Genomic DNA, 23,705 nt, shown 5'->3' with positions numbered 1-23,705 from the left:
AAATAAAGTATTAGTATATACCAGAGATTAGAGAAAACTTTCTCTAATCTCTGACATCTCGGGGTCCACATCACTGTGTTCATATATTTTATTCGCAAACGTTTAGGTCTCAAATAATGAGATTTTAATTTATTTATGTTGCTTGTGTTCATTACAATATCTTAAATAACTGACAATATAAATAATCTGTTGTAATTAAAGGAATGCGTGGTAACATAAATACTTTATTTTAATTATAACCTTATTAAAATAAACGTTTATCATTGTTAAAATTAAGTAATTATATAAAGTATTTATTCTTTGACTTTATAATTACCATACACTAAACATTTCGAACAAGCAAAATTAGATGATCGTATCAAAATATCCAGAAGACGATTTGCCCTGACAACTCTTTATTTATTGGTGAAACATTGAGGACTTACCGGAGTGAAAACTTTCGGTTTCAAATTTAGGGCCTGTTTCAACAACGTAGTTTAAGTTAGTTTCAATAAAAACTCATTTAGAGCCGGTTTCACCAAAGTAGTTTAAGCAAATTAATCGCGATTAGTTTCAATATAAACTCGTTTAGTCGATTGTGCGTTTCACCACATGCGTAATCTCGATTTTCCAGAGTAAAGCGAGATTTTATATTAACTGTCCAAGTTCTTCCAGTTTGCGCAGCTAATCTCGCTTAACGTATGTAAACAAATGGCTCGAGCAGCTTACAATGTTATATTTGAAGAAGATTCGGATGGAGATGATTTTATTCTTTTGCGTCGACCTCGTACAATTCGCGAAAGGAGTAATTATTTTGAAAACTATGATGAAGTGGACTTCAGAACCCATTTCCGTCTGTCGAAACAGTCTGCACATAGACTGATCTAACAAAACTGACTTCTCATGTGGCGAAAGATTTCGACTTATTTGTAGCTTTTCTTTAATTACAGCTGAAACTGCATCATTGCCAATCATGTTTATATGCGATATGACAATTTCCACGATATTACTAATTTTTCAAAAAAATAAAAAGTTTTTTTTTAGGTTAATGCGGCCACCATAAATTACGCTCGGCCAAAAGCTGCATCTACAAGAGGGGAAAAAATACATATTCGGGTATCTCCGACAGATATTCGGGTATATTAGCTAGGTAATGGGTGTTTTTATGTGGAAGGCATTTATAAATCGAGTTTTAGAAATCTCGATTAATTTAAACTTGTGTAACGATGGTGAAACACACGTCGGAATTAAACTTACGATTATACTTAATCTAGTTTTGTAAATCTCGTTTTGTAACAAAATTAAACCTGCTTGGTGAAACCGGCCCTTAGTCGATTGTGCATTTCACCACATGCGTAATCTCGATTTTCCAGAGTAAAGCGAGATTTTATATTAACTGGCCAAGTTCTTCCAGTTTGCGCAACTAATCTCGTTTAACGTATGTAAACAAATGGCTCGAGCAGCTTACAATGTTATATATTATTTGAAGAAGAAGATTCGGATGGAGAAAAAAAAGGCCACTGCAACCAAAACAATCAGCATGAATGCCATAAAATACCTTACCTGTGCATAACGTTTCAATTCGGTTGTCGGCATGTATCTTTCTCGTCAGTTTCTCCCACGACGATTTCAGCTGGTATGGCATTCGGTGTTATTGATTGCAAATCGAATTGAATTCGGCAGCAATAATCTCCCATTCTTTCGCCTTCTTCTTTGTGTGACAGCATCTGTACGACGATTTTCAATAACAGAGAAGTGTTCCGTTACCTGATCTAATAAAACGGTCTTCTCATGTGGTGAAAGATTTCGACTTCTTTGTCGCTTTTCTTTAATTGCAGCTGAAACTGCACCATTGCAAATCATGTTTATATGCGATATGACAATTTCCACGGTATTACTATGACGCCGACCGCCGGTGCTCCATCTGGTTCGCACAGGCCGTTATGTCACAACAACGCTTACTCTTAAGTGCGCCGAACACGCCCGAGCGTGATGTCCGCCGAGTGTGTGAAAGTGCGCCGCTACGAACACCAAAGCGACGTCAGCGCCCGGCCAGGTGTGGCAATGCGCCTAATTAAATATATAATTATTCTGTCAAATTAAAACAACTAAATTAATAACAATTTAAAAGAGGATTCATGTAAGGGAAATTATGTCTAATTGTCTTATAAGCATATATTGTGTAACTTGTCTTTAAGTCCAAAACTGGCCGGGTCGGTTTTCCCGCGTTCCACGTGGTTAGGCGCGAGGCCGCTGGGCGGTCTCGCGCTCAGTTACCGTCAGGAGCTCGAAGGGGTCGGGCGCTCCGCGAACGTCGGGCCATCAACTTGACGCCGCCGTCAGTGCTCCCTCTGAGAGCACAGGCCGTTATGTGTCCTCAACACCTGATCAGTGCCGCGCCTCGAACGCGCCCGCGCGCGCAACGTAGTGCAGTGCCCCGAACGGCGTGACGTCAGTCACGGCCTCCTACGTGTGCAAAGCGCCCGGCCGGGTGTGGCACTGCGCAAGGGTATTGTTTATTCATGCATTTGATAAGAGAAACAGAAACTTATAAGTCTAAGACCATTAATAATTATTGTTAATTTAACTATCATTTTATAAAGGGTTATAATTCACAAAACTGGCCGAAGTCATCTTCCCGCGCTCCGCAGTTTTCCCACGGAATTTCCCCCCTCCCTGGCCCCGGCGGCCAGGGAGGTTAGACAGTCGCCATCCAGCACTCGCCCGGGCCGGCAGCCCACGCACGGGGAGCCAACAACTTTCGCGCCAACATCCTGTAACTGCAATAGGTAATTATAGCCAAATCGTTTTTATATCAGCTCCCCGGTCGGCCCAAATCGGCCGTTAGCGATCTCGCGCGGTTTACTAATAAAATGTGTAGTCCATCAGGGACTTTTTATATCCTACGTAATTAACTAGGTGGCCCACCGTGGCACCTGCGCCTCACGCTATAACGCCCCACCTCGGGACATAGTTCATTGCTTACGCAGGGCGGCACTGCGCCAAACGCGACCACAAACATACGGACGAGTCATCAACGGGGGCGTGCCACGGCCACGTGTGTGATATCATACAAGATTCCACCGTGTCCGTACCCAGCTTAACGTGGCCCTCGCCACTTCGCGGAATAGCCGCCTTTGCATATCCTCCTGTGCGGGACTAACCACAGTGATTTAGTGTAATGTGTTACTTTAAGTAATTTGCGGGACCTATCGCCCACGCACTTCGCGTTACGTCCGCGTACATTCGCATAAGCCAGAACAGGTTCATCGTGCGTGGAGCTTAGGTCGACGATGAAGCGGCCAGTTACGTGAGCGTGTGACGTGTAGATTGTGCTCCGCAAGTAAACAGCTACAAGTACGTGTGTGTTTCATTAATCAGGCGTCCTGGGAGGCCATAACAGCCCGGGGGGCCCTTTGTCGCCACGTCCCTGTCTACAGCCACGAGGCCAGGAACCCCACCCTTGAGATCCAAAATTAATCAAACAGTTTAAATTCACGTAGAATCAGATCAGGCAACGGGGACGGCGTCAAACTTTCGCGCTTCATCTCCATATCAGCAATAGTGTAAGTCTTTTAAAATCCTTTAACTTGCTCGGCGCCGACCCCACCTCAGTCGCACGATATTTCGTGCGACTCGTAACTTATTAATTTTTATCCCGACAGGGAATTATCTCATGTTCTATGTAATATCATGTCCAGTTTAAGGACAGCGTATAGTGTTACGCAGTTTTCGGCTTCATAGCCAGTTAATTGTTATTACCGTAGGCTTTTTGTAACGAGTGTTGAATGCTACTGACTAACTGTCGCCTTTTAATTATCATCATTCTAAACGTGTAATTTGTAATGTGTGTTTTAACTAAATAACTTTCATTTCCAAGAGACTTTTGCGTGTACCTCTCCAGCTGGCGTATCCACGTACTTTTAGAGACATTAATATTTCGTCGCAGGCTAGACTGCAAACAATCCTGAACATAGGAACTTCTCTACATATTTACATGTCAGCCTAAGTTGTGGCAACACCAAATCCGTGACTATCTGTCAACCTTTCATAGGGACGAGAATCCACTGTTTCAGCTTGTCGATATTACTTTGCAATCTATCTTGGTCGCGCGCGCGCCATTACGTTCAGAGATACGCATGTCACAGCGGTCCGACAACGGACGCGGCCAGTATCGGGATGAATAAGTGTATCAATACTGAATAAAGTGCAGTGTCCTGTAACTCGTTTACCATTCATTTACCAGGCGTCCTGGGTGGCCTGAACAGCCCAGGTAGATTCCGAACCACGACGCGCTCCTGCCTGCAGCCACGAGGCCGAATCCCCATTAAAACCCCTGAGATCTTTTACAATGCTAATATTTAATTAAAAAACTTAAACAGGCAGCGGGAGTGGCGTCAACTAATTAAAAAAAAAAAAAAACAAGTTTTTTTTTAGGTTGATGCAGCCACCAAAAATTACGCTCGACCAAAAGCTGCATCTACAAGAGGGAAAAAAAATACATATTCGGGTATCTCCGACAGATATTAGGGTATATTCGCTAGTTAATGGGTGTTTTTATGTGGAAGGCATTTATAAATCTAGTTTTGGAAATCTCGATTAAATTAAACATATGTAACGATGGTGAAACACACGTCGGAATTAAACTTACGATTAATCTTCATCTAGTTTTGTAAATCTAGTTTTGTAACAAAGTTAAACCTGCTTGGTGAAACCGGCCCTAAATATTACTTAAGATTAAACGAACACCAATCAAAGTGTTTTCGGCACGTAAAACGCTCTAGTGCGCCCTGATATAAAACAGGTCATAAATTGGCTACGAGTAAAACAATCGGTACACTTAAAAAGAAGTTTTGAAATAATTGACTATTAGATCATGTACAAAATGTAATTTTTTTAAAAAAACATTTTATGATATGAAGTATTTTAATGTTACTTATAATTGCTTTATTTTTTTTAAAAATATAAAACGCAGTTTTGTATTTATAGGTTTAATTTGTAACTTTGTAGAGTTAATTTATCAATATGGATTATAACTATAGGTAGTTGAACAGGGCAAGGAAAGTATTATGGCTGCGAAAAATACTGTTAAATATATTTCTGCGAGAAGGAAAACAGCGAAGCCGATTACATTCTGTGTTAAACGAGAGAGAAATGCATTGTTCAAGAAGGTATGTGTATTTGATTAAAATTTATTTACATTTTTAATTTAGGCTTCTCGAATTGTTTAAACAGCCACCAGATGTGTTATTCTAGGCTAACTTTGTTTTTAAATATTAATAATTTGGTAAGTATTATGAGTGTTTTTAATAGTTTGGTAATTTATGTATTTGTATTTTCAATGTGTATGGTTATTGTACTAATAAGTTGAGAACAAATGAATTTGGCTAGGATGGAAAGAGGTAATATTCGGACATCGCGGCTTTTTAGGACTGTAAGAATAAAAATAGAAAAACATGTTTTTCACACACCACACACATCCCTAAATTTACTCTGACGGGATGGTTTCTTTTTCGTACTGGTTCGTGAAAAATAGTTTGAAGCTTAAATTACAATATCTGTGTTTGCACACTGCTCTTGCCATTCATTGCTTACACGTGATCGTTTATCTGTTTGTTTAGCACAACTGTAGCCATCTATGGAGATTAAAAAATCACTAATTCTTTCATTTCATATATTTAAACTCATCTCTGGATCCTGATGGCTTGATCCTGTAACCGTGGTGCTGTGCTCAGGATAAAACCATAATTATTAATAATAAATGTCCGGTGGAAGCGTCAGGCTAATTATCTAAAAGGACTTGCCAGAGGGGCACAGCCCACTTACAAACACAATTTAAAATTAACCTCCCTGACAGTAGGAAAGGTTACGTGGATTGTGGTTTCAAGTAGCAGCAAATGAAAACAATCGTATGGTTTGGTTTGATTAGAGGCTTTTACTGTTGATTATTAGTTAAGTACCTTTTAATTGGCTGTTTCTTACATTTGAAAATATCTTACGGCATTACCGCCATTACAAACAAAACTGGTAACAATGTTAGATTCTTATTTTTGATACATTACATTTAGTATACTAACGAATAAAATAAAAAAAGGGGTGGGGCAGGGGGGGGGGGGATCACCATTTCATGCTATACTAAGTTCAATTGTTTAGGAACATTGAGCTCGCGGGCTCATAAAACAAATATGTGTGTTTAAAATACAATATTGTATAATAATACGGAAAAAGTCCTAAAACTGGCGGAGTTATAAAGTTGTTCTTCACTTCTTTTTTGAGGGGTGCCGAAAGATGGAGGGAGACTTCGTTATAGAGGCTCACGAGTTACATTTTGAGGTGCAAAAATCTGGCGCCGGAACTGGGCCACCATCTTGAACTGGTCTGGGGTCCTTGAAGCACTCTGGAATTCTTGAGTACTCTGGGATTCTGAAACCCTCTGGGATTCTGGAACCCTCTGGGATTCTGGAACCCTGCCTATAACCAATAATCCACATGGATTAGCTTGGTTAGCAGGCAGTTTATGCCGGGCGAAGTTAAGCCCAAAAAAGGCAACCTAACAGGTTTGTGTGGGACGAAGTGCAGCTTACCTTAGCTGGCAGGGTGAAGTAGATAGTGGCTGTCCCTGGGGGTGATCCGGGGACGCGCGGCGCGGGAGCTCGCGGTAGCCATAGAAGAAATAATTATGACGAAAACCAAAAAAAAAAACTAAAGTTAACTTAACTATTTGGGCAGCTACGAAGAAAAACTAAAAAAAAATCTAGGCGACATGGCCTGGCTCAGAAAGCAACTACATTATTGCCGAAAGCGGATCACGATAGCTGCTGGTCGTTACTGCGACCTGTTGCGAAGATGCGCGCTGGTCGAGAGCTGCTCTAAAAATCCCTGAAATGGGGCCGGTCGTCTGTTCCTCTGGAGGAGGGGATCGGGAAACCCGAAGTGCTCCGAAGGGCTCCGAAAGAAAAAAAAAAAGGGCTCCTGCGACCTATCGACTGAGTGTGAGGTCGACTGTTTCTTCTGGTGGGGATAGGATGGTCAGTAGTGCGCTCTTGCTCTCAGCTGGTTCGTCCTTTCGCCGATAGATGGTGTGGGCATGCGGATCGGAGTCTCGCAGAGACCATTGCGGCACTTAGTGGCCGCCATTTTGCAAGGGGAGGGGGATTTTGGCCTTGAAGTTGGTCATTGCCGCGGCTGGCCGATGACCGCTGTGGAACAGGACGTGGCGGGGGGTATGTCCGGTGAATGACCTGCCCTGGGAGAGTTCGCCGTCCAGACGTTGGGACGTGCGGCGGAGCTTGAAAAAAGGACACCAAAACGTGTTAGAGACCGCAAACTTCAGCACACCTCCGAGAAGGGGTGGAGGCAACCATGGGAAGCTTAGGGCGGCTACTTTCGTCACGCGTAGCGCTAAACTCGTGACGAAACGCGACGGCCAGTGGATACCGTTGCTAATGATAGCCCTGTAGTCGGCTAGACCCAGCAAATTTGGTGGGAAACGGCGGTGAGAGCACTATACTGCTCAACAAGCTAACCTGCCGGTACACTCGACCGAACAAGTTTGGATGGGGCGAAAGCCGCGGGCGAAAGAGTAAAAAATTAAAGTTATAAAAAAAATTTAAAATTTTGTAAAACTAAGAAAATAAAAAAAATTCGTGCCTAAAGTAGCACTGATTCGGCACAATCCTGTGGTACATGATGCTTGCTGATTTAGTTCAGTATGCAGGAAGATTGTGTACATAAAAAAACTTTCATATAATAATGAATTATGATTTTAAGTCAAAGAGTATTTTTTTTTTCAACCTACAATTATAATACCTTTTTATTTTGCAATTTCTTTCATGTGCAGGATCTTCTGTTGTACTGAACTAAAAGAGCAAGCATCAGGATCAAGCCAACAGGATCATGCTATCAGGATTAAGCCGTCAGTATCCAGTGATAAACTGAGATACATGAAACACCAGCCATATCAAACATTGAATATACAATGGTTGTAATCAAAGAATTCCTTGCAAAGACTGCAAAATTCAATGTGTTGGCTACTTCAGTGCACAGCATGTATTCCTCACAAAAAATAACAACGTTAACAATTCTATTCAAATTTTTGCCTCCCATTTGACTAGTCTGGTATAACGTGACTCAAAATAGTACGTACTTTAAATGCAATGTAACAAAACAAACTTTTCGTAAGACAATTATTTATTCTCATTTAACAATAAACATGTAATATAAGCATTAAAAATTTCTTTCAATTGCAATACTGTCATTATTTAAACTAATTTCATTACAACCACACCTTAATTAACTAAAATTCTCAACAACAACAAAAAAGTAAACAATGAATGTTGACTATTGCATGAATAAGTAAGTATTGTAATGTAAGCTGTAAACTTTTATTTTTTCACAAACCAATAGGAATTAAGAATCTTTCATTTCAGGGTTAATTCTGGAACGTCTCAAGATATGAAAAACGTATAGCTATTCCTATTTATCACGGGTAAATAGTGAACCAGTGTAAAAGCATAGGTATTGTTATGTAAGATATAAAAATTTATTTTTTTCTCAAATTAGTAGGAATTACTAAACCATATCTTTAGAATAAATTTTGGAACAATGTTTTCAGATTATTTCTTTCTGTTGATATAGCAGGTAATTATCTAGCAGAGAGGATCAAAAATTTGAAAATGTCTACAAGCATTGCAATATTTCAAATAGTTTAAGGTAGGTATTTAGCTGTTTTAATGGTTTCATCAGGTTTTTTACATTTAAGGTAATTGTTTCGTATCACGTGTCCAAGTTTATCTCTTGATCCTGATGGCATGATCCTAAATATAAAAACTTCTTATATAACAATGAATAATGATAGTAATTGGGTAAATATGTAGAGTAGCGGTATATGCAAAAAAAATGCTAAAAATCCGAAAATACTTTTATTCTATGCTCTTTCACTTCCTCTTTTCAAATCAACTGGTGGAAATAAGAAATTCCAAATACTTTAGGAGATATCAAATTTTTTAATTTTGAACATGTAGAGTAGCGGTATTTGCGAGAAAAAAAAATTCTAAAAATCTGAAATTACTTTTATATATGCTCTTTCACTTCCTCTTTTCATTAAAACCGGCGGAGATAAGAAATTCCAAATACTTTAGGAGATATTGAATTTTTTAATTTTGCAATAGAACACCTGTACAACCATTCGACCTACGCAATTTTTGTTATTTTGCTGTGTGTTCGTGAATGCATAATAAATAAAATGGTCGATTAGGTCAGGTCAGTTACATTATGAATACTTTCAAACTAAGCGTACATTAAAAATAATATGATTTAATTTCAATGGTTATTTAGTTTTAAAGTATTTATAATGTAACTGACCTGACCTAACAAACCCGGACAAATGATGAACATTAACAACTCACGTAAAATTTTTTTGTTACTTATTGCTTGTGCAACAATATCCAAATAAAAAATAAGACTTAAAAGTAGAAGCGTTAAAAACCCACCTAAGTTGGAGGCGGGTACATTTCCTTTGCCATTAGAAGGAAATGATGTAGTCGTTCACCTACGTCACGATACCTCCGACGGAACATTAATAAATAAATAAATAAATAATAATTACGTATTGGTTCATTTGAATACTGGCCAATCACGGAACTGTCACGTGACAAAATTGTCCAATAAGAAACATAATAGATACTCGTAAACCAGAAACAATTGTTATTGCAGCATGAATACACAGGTATTGTGATGAAAATTAAAAAATTTGATATCTCCTAAAGTATTTGGAATTTCTTATCTCCGCCGGTTGATTTGAAAAGAGGAAGTGAAAGAGCATAGAATAAAAAAAAGTATTTTCGGATTTTTAACATTTTTTTCCGCATATACAGCGACTCTACATATTTACCCGTAATTGAATACAAAATATATGAATTAGTAAGCTCAATCTTCTTTCAACCTAATATACAAAGAGAACATCATGGTTTAGGTAATCTTAGATAAAGCACAAAGACATATTATATGTTTCTCCATCCTTTCGGAACTACAGAATTACTGGATATAATGTGCAAGCTGAACGCACCCAATAATGTGACTGAATTTTGTCTTGGATAACAAAAGGATCGTTTTCTGTGAAGTCCATGATAACTACATAGTATTTCATTTTGCTTAATGTTTTCTTTCCTCTGTTTCACATAGTTTGACTGCTGTTTAGAGACGAATGAGTGTGTTATTATTTCCGCCTGTTTCTTCAAAAGCAGATCAATAAACTCGCACAAAGGAAGGACCACCATTTGTAAATGGCTGCAATCAGTAGTAACCCATTGTTAAAACTGAATTTTATCTTCATCATGAAAATCAGTAAAAATGTTTCTTATGTTTTCTTGTGTTTTTTTCAGAATTTGAACAGTTAGGACATATTCTAAACATGCATTCACGGTTTTCACTCTTACATACCAGTAAATTGATAAGGTCATTTAGCTATGATTTCTCTGAATTCATAGCATTTATAAGAAGGATTGGATTGTGGTGTATTGAGAAAACCCAGACCGAATAATACCTGGCTGACCAACTGTGACACACAATTTCGGCCGCAGCTCACAGAATTTAGAAAATCCTACTTTGTGACACGGAAATTTCTCTCTGTATGCTGTGTGACTTCCTTAAGATTGCAGAGTATTAGGTGCTTTTGTTCATTAACATTTTTGTGTACACTAACCTTATCTTCGGCACCTGGCATTAGTCTGCTGTTTTCATCTGCTTGATAAAAATTGGTAACTTTTTCAACAACTTCAGCAGAAATTTTTCGACCTTGTAAAGGCTCAGGATATGAAGGAATTCCTTTTTCTTTCACCAACTGGCATGATTTTCTTGCTCTGTGCTCAGAAACATTGCATTTGTTTGAAATTTTCTTTCGTGACCAGGAATTAGGTGGAACTGTTAAAATGTGTAACTTCTTCCTTATGGATGTTGCATATTTCATTTTTTCTTTCATCTGACTGATTAGAAAATTTAAGTCACTTGCATTCCTCTTAATAACTGACTCTTCAGGTAAGTCATCAGTACTTCCTTCAGATTGCAATTCATCTTCTGGTAGCTTCAAAACTGCTGCTACTTTTGATTTCACTTTACTTTTGACTTCAGCTAACTTTAATTTACCATATTTCGTAGGTATAAGCCAGTGAGGGTTTCATTTGAATTATTCTGTGAATTTTTAAACTCTTGTTCTTGAAATAACTTCTTCCTACAATTGGAACACAGCTTTTGTCCGGGAACTAACAAAACACCAGCAGCTTTCCTTTTCACATCTGTGGCCATTTGAAGAGATATAGGTCTTATGCAACTTTTTTTTAGACCTTGTGTTTCTTTGCTGGATCACAACATTTTTTAAAAGCTTCCTCGTAGTATTTAATAGTGGTGTGAACATGTACTTGAATTTGAATGCGGTGTGAATCCATCTACCCACCAAAGCAGAATTTCTTTTTAATCAACAAGTTCAGCAATATTAAGAATTATCTTCTTGTCACACAGAATTAATAAAAAGACCACTACACTTTTCATATAAACTGGTAGCTGTTGTAGATTGTAAAAAAGAACTGTCGGTTTTACCCACTTCAGTCAGAAAATACAAAGCAAATAACTTATCAAAAATAAATAAATAAAATCAGCTAGATGTCAACACTCAAACATTAACAGTCATAGATTAAACAATCCCAGACAACTTATTGAAGTACACAGAAAAATAGCAGCTCTTAAGACTCCTACACACTTGACAACCTGTGACTGACTAATATCTTCTACGAGATCACCCTACGTAAACATTTAGATGATGCAATATTATAGCCGCACCTACAACTGAAAGTCAACATAAACAAGGGGTCGTGGTAGTACGACCACAACAGTGGTGCACTCGTGCTGCAAGAAAAGAAGTCAAAAAATGTGAAATAACAAGCAAGCCAATTTATTAGTAACAATGCATACAATGCATATAATAATTCGATTTCCGCGGGAATACACAGATACAAGTTAAAACAATGGTGTGATAAATGGGGAAAGCTGACAACGCGTTTAACGTAGCGCAATCATATGGGCCGCTAGGCAACAACAAGAAAGAAAGAAATTACACTTACAATTACATACAAATACTATTACCGTTACGACACGGCTTGACAAGAAGTGTCCAAAGCTATCATGGCATGCCCATATACATCCGCAGAAAAACACTGTTACATAAGCTACCGGTAGTACTCGGCGTGAGCAAAAGAAACTAAGGCAAAGAATCCAACTAAGCACTGACCTGAAGGGTCCAAGAGAGATGACAAACTTTACTAAACATGGCAAAAATCTAAAAGTGTGAAAGCGCAGCCACAACGCGCAAGCAAGAACAAGAAAACATACTAATTACAGAAAATTACAGAAGTCAAGTTTCACAGCCGAGTACATACCAACGCGACGCCAGCCCCAAGTGACAGTCCTCGTGTCAAACGACTGGAAGACTGCGGCAAATAGCCTGGGTGCCGAGGCTATATAGGTCGGGAACAATACACGGCAGAGTGCGCTGGTGGCGCGGCGGGGAAGGTAGGAAGGGGAAAGGAGGAAAGGGGAGGGGAAAGGAGGGGATGGAAGGCTAAGCAGTGCCCGCACTGCTTCAATATAATACATCATATATATTTAAGCAAGAAGATGCAATATTATGTGAACTGTTTGAGTGACCAAACATTATTGAACCATATCTTTTCTTCAAACTTTTTCTTCTTTTCATTTGTATTTTTCATATATAGGCCTACAGTATAATAAATATGCATTTCCAACAAGGCTAAATAATTATTTCAAACATTTTTGCATTAAAAATTAGACTACATATTTGCTTTTACATGTAAAAATTATTTTGTAAACTTAAAACTGATTTATAATCATATTAACCACTTCTTTCACAAAAAAAGCATGATTTTATAAAGAAGGAAGGTAAATTTCCACAAATTATATTTCATCATTTTGTAACAAATTTTGTGTTCTTTCTAATAGTACCAAGCCCGATATTGTCAAATTTAATAGAAAAAGGTTGTAATATGATTACTGAACTGATGTTTACAATTTTTGGTAATTAGATTTTTCCACTTCTATCATAATTTGCACTTAATTCTGGGCATTTAATTACATTTTACGAGTGATATTTGAAATCTACGTAAAATTTTGAAGCATGGGGAATTTCATGATTCTCCATTAATAACTGTTATTACAAATGTAAGTTGAAGCAAGATGTGTCACTCGACTTTGGTTGCGGATTAAAAAAAAAAATTCCACCAAACAGAGGGAGACTTTGAAGGGCTTTACATTCCAAACTAGAGCCAGTATTCCACAAATGAAAAAAAAAAAAAAAAAAAAACAGGTTCTTATATTTGTCTGAAGATACTGTGTACCAAATTTTATACAAATCTGAGAAAGCGGGGTGGATACCCCTGGATGATCTGGCATGGAATGCCCCTTTTGTATTTAAAAGAGCATGGCCAATAGTATTTTACTGTGAAAAAAGAAATTTAGGTAGTACCTAAATTAACAAAAGTAGCATGTATTATATCATTTATATCAGCGCTAATTGCAAAAATTTTAAACTATTTTACTTATGAATAATTTTTTAAAAGATTTTTCTTCAAGTAGCCTACACACTTTCTCAGATATAACATTGTCAGATGCCAATCATGCCAATTAGCACTCATTTTATTCATCATGATGGGTCAAGCGCAACTCAACATTTATGAATTTGTTTTACACCTAGAGAGGTTGTGTTTACTCTTCTATGGTGTCATATTATTCCCAAGGCATCTGTGTACTGTAATACATTTTCATTTCATCAAGAATAAATTTATCTCTCTCATAAGAAGACTTTAAAAATGGATAGTTTTGCACACACAATTTGCTCAAAATTATGCATCGCTCGGTACTTCTGCCTTATGTTGGTGAAAACGAGGCAGTGATAATTGCTGTCTATGGTTAAGTTTTATTCGTAATACATGTGAATACAGAAATAATTTTATATTTACAGTTTTTATAGCAAAACTTTTTTTTTTGCCTTGCCACTAATTTGGTCGTTACACTAGTGAACCACTAGATAGGCACCAATATTTGTGTTTTCTTTAAGCTACGACAAGCAAACATTTTTGCCAATCAGTGATAATATTCAATGGACATACTACATACTGAAATAATTTTTATATCTCAATAAGAAATAATTGACTCAAGTATTGAAATATCCTCAGATTTAGTTGCATAAAAGAGTTGATATCTCATGTCGTATTATAAAGTGGTAAATTGTCCAAATCTTTGTTAAACGTATCCATTGCTAATCTGGTGAAGAAAAAATATAACAATTAAAATTATAAATATATTTTCTGTTGAATTATTTGTATGGTGTAATGCATAGTTTGTGAGTTATTTCATAATTGGTCGTTCAGGGCCTAAGTAAAGTGCTGGAACAGATTGAAGGATGGGGAATGGTGGAGGGGTCAGAGGAAGATGGAAGAATTTTACTTTGCTGACTTGGCCGCAGGCTTGAACCTTGAAGCATATGATGATTATGATGGTGGTGGCGACGGTGACGACGACGGTGACGGTGACGACGTGACGAAGATGACGTGATGATGATGATGAAAAGTGCTAGTATTAGAAAACCAATTTTAACCAAATATGAAAAAGAGAAATTTTATCAATTTTCTAACAAACAAATTATTTCCTTATCATTTATTAGTTAGAAAATTTATAAAACAATATAGAGTAAATTTTTTGATGTAGTGCAAATTTTGTAAGTTATTGTTAAACTGGTCATTTAGGGCATGTGTGCATGCCACATGCACACTTGTACACATACATGTATGTACACAACATACAAAAAACCAAATACAACACACAACACACACAATCTCAGTATATTTTCCTTTGGAAATTAGGCTGAAATATACAGTGGTGGAAACTGGAATTTTTTTTTGATTGGTCTGGGAAGGGGGAGTATTAGAAAAAAAATATTATAATTTTAACTCACATTTAAAGAAAAACTTTCTTTGACACTGACACACGGGTCTAAAGTAGAAACCGTAGGTGACACGGTTTCTCACACAGTTTAAATGATTGCAGCACCCAATCTGACATACTGTCTTCAGCGATATTTTTTCCCATCTTGGGGATATGGGGTGATGTATGCTGCCTTTACCCCAACCCTGCCTCCGCCCGTGAAAATGAACTTCCTCATATGTGTTCAATTTGGGTTAGAGTATGCAAGGATATGTTGAAAGTTTTTTTTATGGATTTGGGATGTAATTTCTGTAATACATTTAGAATTTCCTATGTGTTTAAATACTTCCTGTGGTGTTACAGTACTAGGTTGTGTTGGTATTAGTCAATTTTGATGTGTATGAGAATTTTTCATTATGTTTAATGCTCAGTTGGTGGTACTGATTTGTGTATTACCTGGAAGAAGTGATGTTGCAATAAACGCAGTCTTGGTGAAAATTACACGTAGTCTGCATGTCTGTTTTGTGCTCTGACTTTCCCATAACAGGTTGCTGTACTGGAAAGTGCTTCTTTGTTTACCACGATAACATGTGTTTGAAATCTACTAATTATTTTTGTAATGCAGTTAGTATGTGTTCCATGTATGTGCAGGTCACAGTGATAGTGCAGAAGCCAGAGCAAGACGTGACTGAAGAAGAGAAGGAGGTCTTGCGTAACTGCTCGGAGCTGGTGAAGGAAGTGAAGCAGAGGTGCAGCTAGTTTTAGGAACTGGGGGAATTAACATTTATTCTTTCCAAAATTGGTTCTTATGATTTTTCAATGTAAAATCAGCATTTTTCTTTAAACCCATCATGTGGTTATTTGTAATATCCAATATTTTAATTTCATGAAACCTTGTGTTAAATTTATTAGAATGCTCAAGAATACACCTAAATAGATATTATATTCGAGCACCATTGCAAATAACTTCTTATACTCTCTAGTATAATAATGATTTTCATATCTGAAGTCTCTATTATTGAGTAAATAATCCAAGATATTCGGTGTTATAATCAAAATTTCTTTCATTAGCAATATCTACACCGTATGTGACACTAAACAACAACAGAGTTTGAGTTACTCGGATTTTATCATACATATTACATATAGCTCTCTCTAACTGTTTAATTTTAGAACTAGCATCCAAATCATATGGTTAAAGTTCAATCATAATTCTTAATCGTTATCTAAATATTAAAATCTCCACAATTCCTTGAAATGATAATCTTTTAGAACAACCTAAAGTTACTTTTAACCTTGACTTTCTACAATTGAAGATCAATGAATAGAGAATTTTTATCATCAGATATCCCCTGGTGTTACATGTAAACAGTAGTGTGTAAATGTCTCTGAGGAAATCAAAACAAAATGTCTCTGTGGAAATAATATAATTCAGTAGTATGCCAGGTTTACTAAGTAAAGACTACTGTTCGACACACAAAATGAACACTTTCATTCATAAATTATCCTTTTACACCTTCTAATCTACAGATCATGGAGCATAAACCCTATAAATACCTTAGTGATCTGTATTCAAATGTGTATTCAAAAGTGTAAACTTGTCATATAGTCCTCATGAATTGTTCCAGAATGCAGAAACTGGTTTGGGTGTTGTTCTCGTGACTTGATATGACGAATCAACATAGTACAACAATCATTAATTTTTCTCCGATTCTTCTACACCAAAACCGAAGTTCATGCATTTCTTTATAGTGGTTTATACTATGGCTGTCCACTATGTATAATTAAAATCTATGAGTAGTTGTTGCTGTGTATTGGCTCTTGGTAAGCCTATCCACTAACAATTCATTCAACTCATTTAATAATAATTCTTGTTGCGAACTCAACTATTCTCCATGTAGCTTATCTTCCAAGTTCACACCGATGATAACGTTTTGGAAATGTTACTTTCCTTGACTTAAGTTTTCAAACTATTATTTCTTGAATATTGTCATAAAAAACTTTTCAATATAAACCACACTTATTAATATCACAAGTGGTGACGAAGTCATGCGAGATGTAATTCAGCTTCTGATTGTTGCTTTTAAGTTGAATTGACAAGCAGCTGGTTACGTGGCTGAGAGAAGGTGTCGCGCGGGAACGGAAGTGAACTGCGACGTGTGCCGCGGTGTGCCGGGCAGGCTGGCGAGGCGGCAGCGGCTGAAGGACCGGCTGCAGGAGCTGGAGGACGCCCCGTGCGTGCTGGGGGAGAAGTGTGGGGAGCTGGCGGCAGCCGTGGCCACGGCTCACCGCCTCGTGGTGTACACGGGCGCGGGCATCAGCACGGCCGCCCGCATCCCCGACTACCGCGGCTCCAACGGCATCTGGACCCTCCTGCAGCAGGGCAAGGACGTGGGGTGCGTGCGGTCCGAGCTCTCTCGTTTGTTCCCTGGTTCAAGCCACCTAACTTTCTGTAATGCGAGAACTCTCTGCCCCTGAAATGAAATTTATATTATTGAAAATAAAAGGGGGAAATAGAAATAAATAATTATTTCATATGAATACACTGCAGAGCAAAATAAAGTTATCTAATGTAGGATGTCTTCAAATACATACCGTATTTGCCAGCAGAAGGGTTACTCCTGAGTGTGGGTCGCACATTTAATGATGGGCATAAAAATCTTAAATTTTTCACTGTAAGGGTCGCTCTCGAATAAGGGTCACACCATATTTGTCTTCACTAGAGTGCCATGGATAGAAGTGAAGTCTTTGTGTTCCGTGTCTCAGCTTATTGGCAGGTAAGTTCTTCTTTGTCTGTGTACTACAGGAGAGTGCAAGGCAGCCCCCACTCCCCACCCACGCCATATTTATGACCCCTCCAACTCTCACAATACCTAACAAAAAGACAAAGGAGAAGACTACGATTTTTTATACCCTTTTGTTTGTTATTTTTTGACGTGACAACGTCTAATAAATCGATGAATGCCGGCTGCACGCACGAAAAAGTGTCCCACTACGGATGTCCCACTACGGATGTGTCCTATTTGCTCATTGTACGCATGCGTGGCATCTCTCTTCATGCTCATTGTAGGGCCTACACATGAGTGGCATCTCTCTTCCACTCGATTGGAACGACCATCGATTTGACTTTTCAATCATATTTTCGTCGTTTGAATTATTAATATTATGTAATTTAACGATTGTCCACCGATTTTCAGCACAATCGGTACAGTTATTTAAAAGTAATGTTGAATATTCAAATACGTTTTGAACCAACAATGGTGTTTTACAGTTACACATAATAATTCAAATTACAACCGGGATCTTTTGCACAATGTTTTAAAAAATATTGTAACACATTAAAAATAAGTTTGGTGTATTTGGGATGTGTATTTGTTATAAAATCGAGTTATAAAAACGAAATAATATTATTCCCCTACCGTGAACAAAATTTTTATAAATATATATATATATATAACATCTGAAACTATTTATGATCGAATATGGCCTCGTGGGCGAGCGATCAGCGGCGCTATCTTCTAATTGTAAGGTTGTTGGTTCGAATCCCGGCAGTTGCGAATTTTTTTTTGTACTTGTAAAAATAAATACGGCACACGTAACATTTCAAAAGTAATAAATATATTTGAATAATGAATGCAAATAAAAGTAAATTTATTAATTAAATTGTACATTTCATTTCACTCCTTTGTATCCATACAAAATAGTGATAATTCAATAAAAATGATTCAATTTTATTCATAAAAGTATGCATAGGTAGATTTTATCATACAAAAGATAGACAAAATTAAAAAAAAATTCTTCCTAAAAGAATATAACATTTTTAATGCCTAAATGGTTTGGTTGCGAAAACCTATTACGGCTCAGTCTCAGGCCGAATATGATATTTCCTTTTCTTCTGAATCAATCATTTCATCAATGTTTTGTTATGACGTCACGTTAAACTATCGTCCGTAAACCGACTTTACAGACAACCAATTTTTTTTTATCAATCCCTTTGCCGCGGAGAGAGAATAGGTGGCGGAGCTACTCTTTGTAAGTTCCTTTCCTCATATAGTACTCACATTACCAGCCAACTTGTACAGGGCTGGAGGAATATAAAAGGTGCACTTATAAACACCATGATGGCTTCAGTTTTGTCACGGAATTTTGAGTTGAAAGAATGGGAAATATCATTCAAAAATGATTGGTTACAGTTGCTTCTTAAACACCTGTTAAGATAGACATATGAATTGTGTGCATGCCAGTTCACTGACATTTACAACGATGAGAGGGAGGGAGAACTGTCAACACTGCCACATGGCCTTGCACACACATTCACACACACATTCACACACATACTCACACACATACTCACACACATACTCACACACATACTCACTAACTCACTGACACTCACTGACACACTCACACACACTCACACAATCACACTCACACAATCACACACTCACACTCACTCACTCACACACACAATTACACACACACTCACTCACTCTCTCTCTCTCACACACACACACACACACACACAATTCCCCCCCCCCCCCCCTCATTTCATTGGAGTGCAGCAGACCCGGTACACGGCAGATGCATACTCACAGTAACTGCACTGTTAATAGAGATTCACACTACAGTTGAGATATCTTGATTAAACAAATTATACTTACTCGTGAATTTATATTTATTAAAAACAAACATAGATTAATTATTTATGTACACTTTAACCACAGTAAATTATTATTATTATTATTATTATTTTTATTATTATTATTATTATGGAATCCAAAGTCTAATACTAGCATAGGGTTGCACTACATATTTTTAAACTAAAAATTGGCATAAAATGTGCCACCCATAAGTGGGTAAATATGGTAATACAACCTGGAATATGAGGCAACAGTGAACATATTATAATCTTGATTATGAGGAGACTTTGAATGAAATGTATTTTAATCACAAATTAAAAAAAATATGTGCTAGGCAGAATTTAGTTGACCTTGATTATAAGACTACTTTTAAAGTAAAACATACTTGTATGTAAAGAAACTTATGTTATAAGATAGTGACAACTTGTTACTCAGAATGACTTGAAAATTAATTAGCTAAATATTTGTCAACCTCTCGTGTGAAATAATTAGTGTGTGTGTTGCCTAATGCCTGTTGTCTACATGTTGGGCGCCACTTCTGTACGCCTACCCAATGTGATCCAACACTGCTACCACCTCGATAAATCAATTATGTTTACTTACAAAGTGTAGAGTGTGAATTTATGTGATCTGAGTGTGATACCTTGTCGCGCAGCGCGGCAGCTCCGGATAGTGGAGACGCCCTTTGCTTACGATTCGTGTTTGCTGCCTGGTGATTGGAGAGGGGTTGCCTGGCTGACGGTTGTCCTCCTTAGTGAAGGTTCTGGGGGGGAGTAGGTAGGAATCGCCTGATCAGCTCGGGGACTTTTCCCCACCGAGGGATGCCCTGGAGGTGACTGGTCGTGTCTCTTTGAGGGCCCTTAGCACCGCCTTGTCAATCACCCGCCCTTTAGATGCCTGGGTTGGTTTGGTTCGGAGGGGTGCTGGGAAGTATGCTGTTGAGGGAGTCGGGCTGCCCCACGCTGTCTCCTCTCGGCTGCAGCTCGGTCTCAGGCTTTTTTAGTAGACCCATGGGGCTGGGTCACGGGAATCACCCTCTACTGGGATTGGGAGAGGATAGGTGGGAGGTGTGGCACTTGAGCTGGTCTGTGCCTGGGGTCGGTGGTTGACCGCTCTTCGGTGAGAGAAGGGCATCGGTCGGTTGTGGCTTACCCTGGAGACTCGGTGGCTGCGAAGGCGGCTGCGGGAGCTCGGATGACTGCTGTGCACCGTTCCCTCCGGGTAATGTCGCAGGCTGCATTGGCTAGGTGGCCAGGGTGTCCCGGGTCTTCCCTCTCCCCGAAATGATACACGTTGTCTCAGTAGACAGGTTTATTCCCTCAAGTCACAAGCGGGGTGACAGCCTTCCCTTGTACAAGTTGTTTCTGAACTGGTTCAATACTCCTACTCTGCGGCCTATAGACAGGCAGGTCCTATCTGTCGCTATGGCTAATAGCGGTTGGCCGTAGTCTGCCACCGTCGGCACTCGGGCGTCTTGCAGGGCTCGGCGCTGAGGGCTCGGCGAGCAGCAATGATGGGCTCGGCGAGCAGCAATGATGGGCTCGGCGAGCAGCAATGATGGGCTCGGCGCTGGCGGCGCGGTGAGCCGGCTGAGGTGCCCCTGGGGCACCAACTGCCTGTTCCGATTTTTTTTTCCCTAACCTAACTAAAAACTAAGTGTGTTTGGGAGGGGTCCGGGTTAGGGAGTGACTTAAGTGCGTCTCAAGCCGAAGCCTATCACGCCTTAGTCATGCTGGGATTAGCCATGCAGGGAAAGGGTCACATGCATCGTGTGCTAGGAGGGGATTGGCCAGCCATGGCAGCGATTGTTGCCATGACTAACTCCCCTCACTCTTATCTCTAGTCTAAACTACTAGTTAAGTTGGGCCCAGGTAAAACCTGCATAGACACAGGGAATACCCTGGGCACTTTCATGCGGGATGCAAGTTTACATGCATTAATTGTAGGAAAGTACAGGAGACAGAGGATGGTCTGGATGAAGAGTTGGCCAGAGTAGAAAGAGTCTACCATGCGGGGGTTGGGTACTTCCTTGGCCAAGGGCGCTTTATATACCCCTCCTGAGGGCCGATGGGTGACGTCGGAAGGAGAGGGTTTCTGGGAATCGCTGGCCGCTTCCAAGAACTCCAGCCGTCGGACGTGCCGTGCTGGCCTGATGGTTGAGGGGGTAGGCGGGGTGGCGCCCGATGATGGTGTTGGAGGGGGGGGGGGGAGTATGCGCGCATACTCGGTTGGCCCGTATAGAGAGGGGTGGGCGAGGGTTTGGTGGACGGTGAGGGAATGGAACGCGCGCACCCAGCTGGTTGGCATGGCAACCAAGGACGCGGCGTGGTTGCCCTGGCAACGGGCGGTGCGGCGGCGGCGGCCAGGCGGTGACGGCCCGCACATGTTTAGGAAGGAAGGGGCTGACGGCTTTGAGATTACAGATGTGCGCGGCACGCTGCACGTCAACCTTTCTAATATTTGTATTCAGAACTAAGAAAAATGGGCGCCATGTTCCTACTATTATTCATGTAATAAAATTAATTGCAACAAATATATATACAAACAGGTACCTATGAAGTTGCACGATACTCTTTCAACACTTATTATGTGCAAATCACCCAAAATATTCAAAATAAAAGTATTTTAATAGTGCCGTTAAATTGAATTACCATGCAACAAAATACTTCAATCAACATAACACACAAACAAAACCATCAGATTACATAATACCTTCTTGTACATAAAACAGTGGTTGAAAAGTGTTATATACGTGAAAAATACACCAATTAACATTACTCAATTACGTTGAAACAAACCTTACTCAAACAGTTCCTTCTAATAAAAATAACCTATAAACATAGCTATAGTAGAGTCAGTTTTAAAATTGGCTGAGAATACTGTTTTTATGATTGACAGGGTGTCCAGCTACCTGGAAAACCTGGAAAACTGGTAATTGTCAGGGAATTTCGTGTGTCAGGGAAAAGTCAGGGAAATGTCAGGGATTTTTTAAAAATCGTCTGGAAATTTTGGCCGTGTTTGTTCTTCACGCAGCAGCACGATACAATATGCATATCGATTGTTCAATTCGCCGCGTACACAATGATCGACGTATCGATTATAATCGGCACATGGCTGTACACATTGCGGCCTGTTAGGCTGGCCAAAATGGCGCGCATTTGTGTACTCTTGTTGATTTTGGTTATCGTTTTTGTTGATGGATAAGTGAATTATTATATCATCAGCCAAACAAAGGTAAGAAACAAAATGTATGTATACTCTACTATAGTTGCTCTATGGGCAAGTCGCAAACTGTTGCCTAATTTGTTTTGTTCGCTCGGCAACAGTTCGTGATGTTCTTGGTTTGTAAACTCCGCAAGCACGCATGTCTGAGTAAAGCAAAAAGTAGAACACTCACCTTTTTTCACGTTCCGGTTTATAAACTGTTTATAAACCGGAACATTAAGAAGGTGAGAGTTCAACTTTTTGATTCGGACATGCGTGCTTGCAGAGTTTATAAATCGGGTCAAACACAAGTCATGTTGTAACGTACTATATTATTTATTTTTTGAATTTTACGTTAGTTAGGCATTTTTCTTGCTTCGAAGTAGGCCAGGCCAGACAATGCAAATTTTTTAAAATACATGAACACACAGCAATTTTGTAGATAAAATGTGACTATTTCCTGAAACAAGCTATTGTTGCTGGAACATATCCTATATTTTTTCAGATTTATTTTCAGTTCATAAGTTTACATTAGGCCTAGGCCTATCTTATAAAAGATGCTTGAAGTTGAAGCTGACGGTTACTTTGTATAGAAAATATGTGCTGATAGGCCTATGTACTTGCATTGATTTTATCTGTGTTTGTGGTGCCTGAAATGTTTATTTGCTAATTAATGAAAAATAGGTTAATTTTCTCACAAGAATATTATTTTAAAGATTAGTGTGATAAAGGTAAAAAATTATTTTATTTTAATAGGTCACAACATGGCTTCAAAACTCAGAAAAACTACATTCAGGGATGAATGGAACCAGAACCCATCCCTCTCATGGGCTCAGGCTATTGATGGCAGCCCATATGCAGCTTGGTGCAAACTTTGCAATCACAGGATTGAAC

The 23,705-nt window shown here is 38.8% G+C and overlaps 1 protein-coding gene across 1 annotated transcript in view; it reads left to right on the top strand.

The window, feature by feature from the left end:
• Positions 1-4,808: 4,808 nt before the first annotated feature.
• LOC134531952 (NAD-dependent protein deacetylase Sirt7) overlaps positions 4,809-23,705 on the top strand; it is a 48,845-nt gene continuing 29,948 nt past the window's right edge. The window contains exons 1-3 of the mRNA XM_063368048.1: positions 4,809-5,150; positions 15,619-15,716; positions 17,148-17,363. Of these exons, the coding sequence (XP_063224118.1) occupies positions 5,049-5,150; positions 15,619-15,716; positions 17,148-17,363 (416 nt within the window). The 5' untranslated portion in view covers positions 4,809-5,048. The remainder of the gene's footprint in view (positions 5,151-15,618; positions 15,717-17,147; positions 17,364-23,705) is intronic.

Source organism: Bacillus rossius, chromosome 1 (assembly GCF_032445375.1).
Source record: "Bacillus rossius redtenbacheri isolate Brsri chromosome 1, Brsri_v3, whole genome shotgun sequence".
NCBI classification, from domain to species: Eukaryota; Metazoa; Arthropoda; class Insecta; order Phasmatodea; family Bacillidae; genus Bacillus; species Bacillus rossius.
Note: the sequence above shows the minus strand (reverse complement) of the source record. Positions and strands in the feature narration are given on the sequence as shown.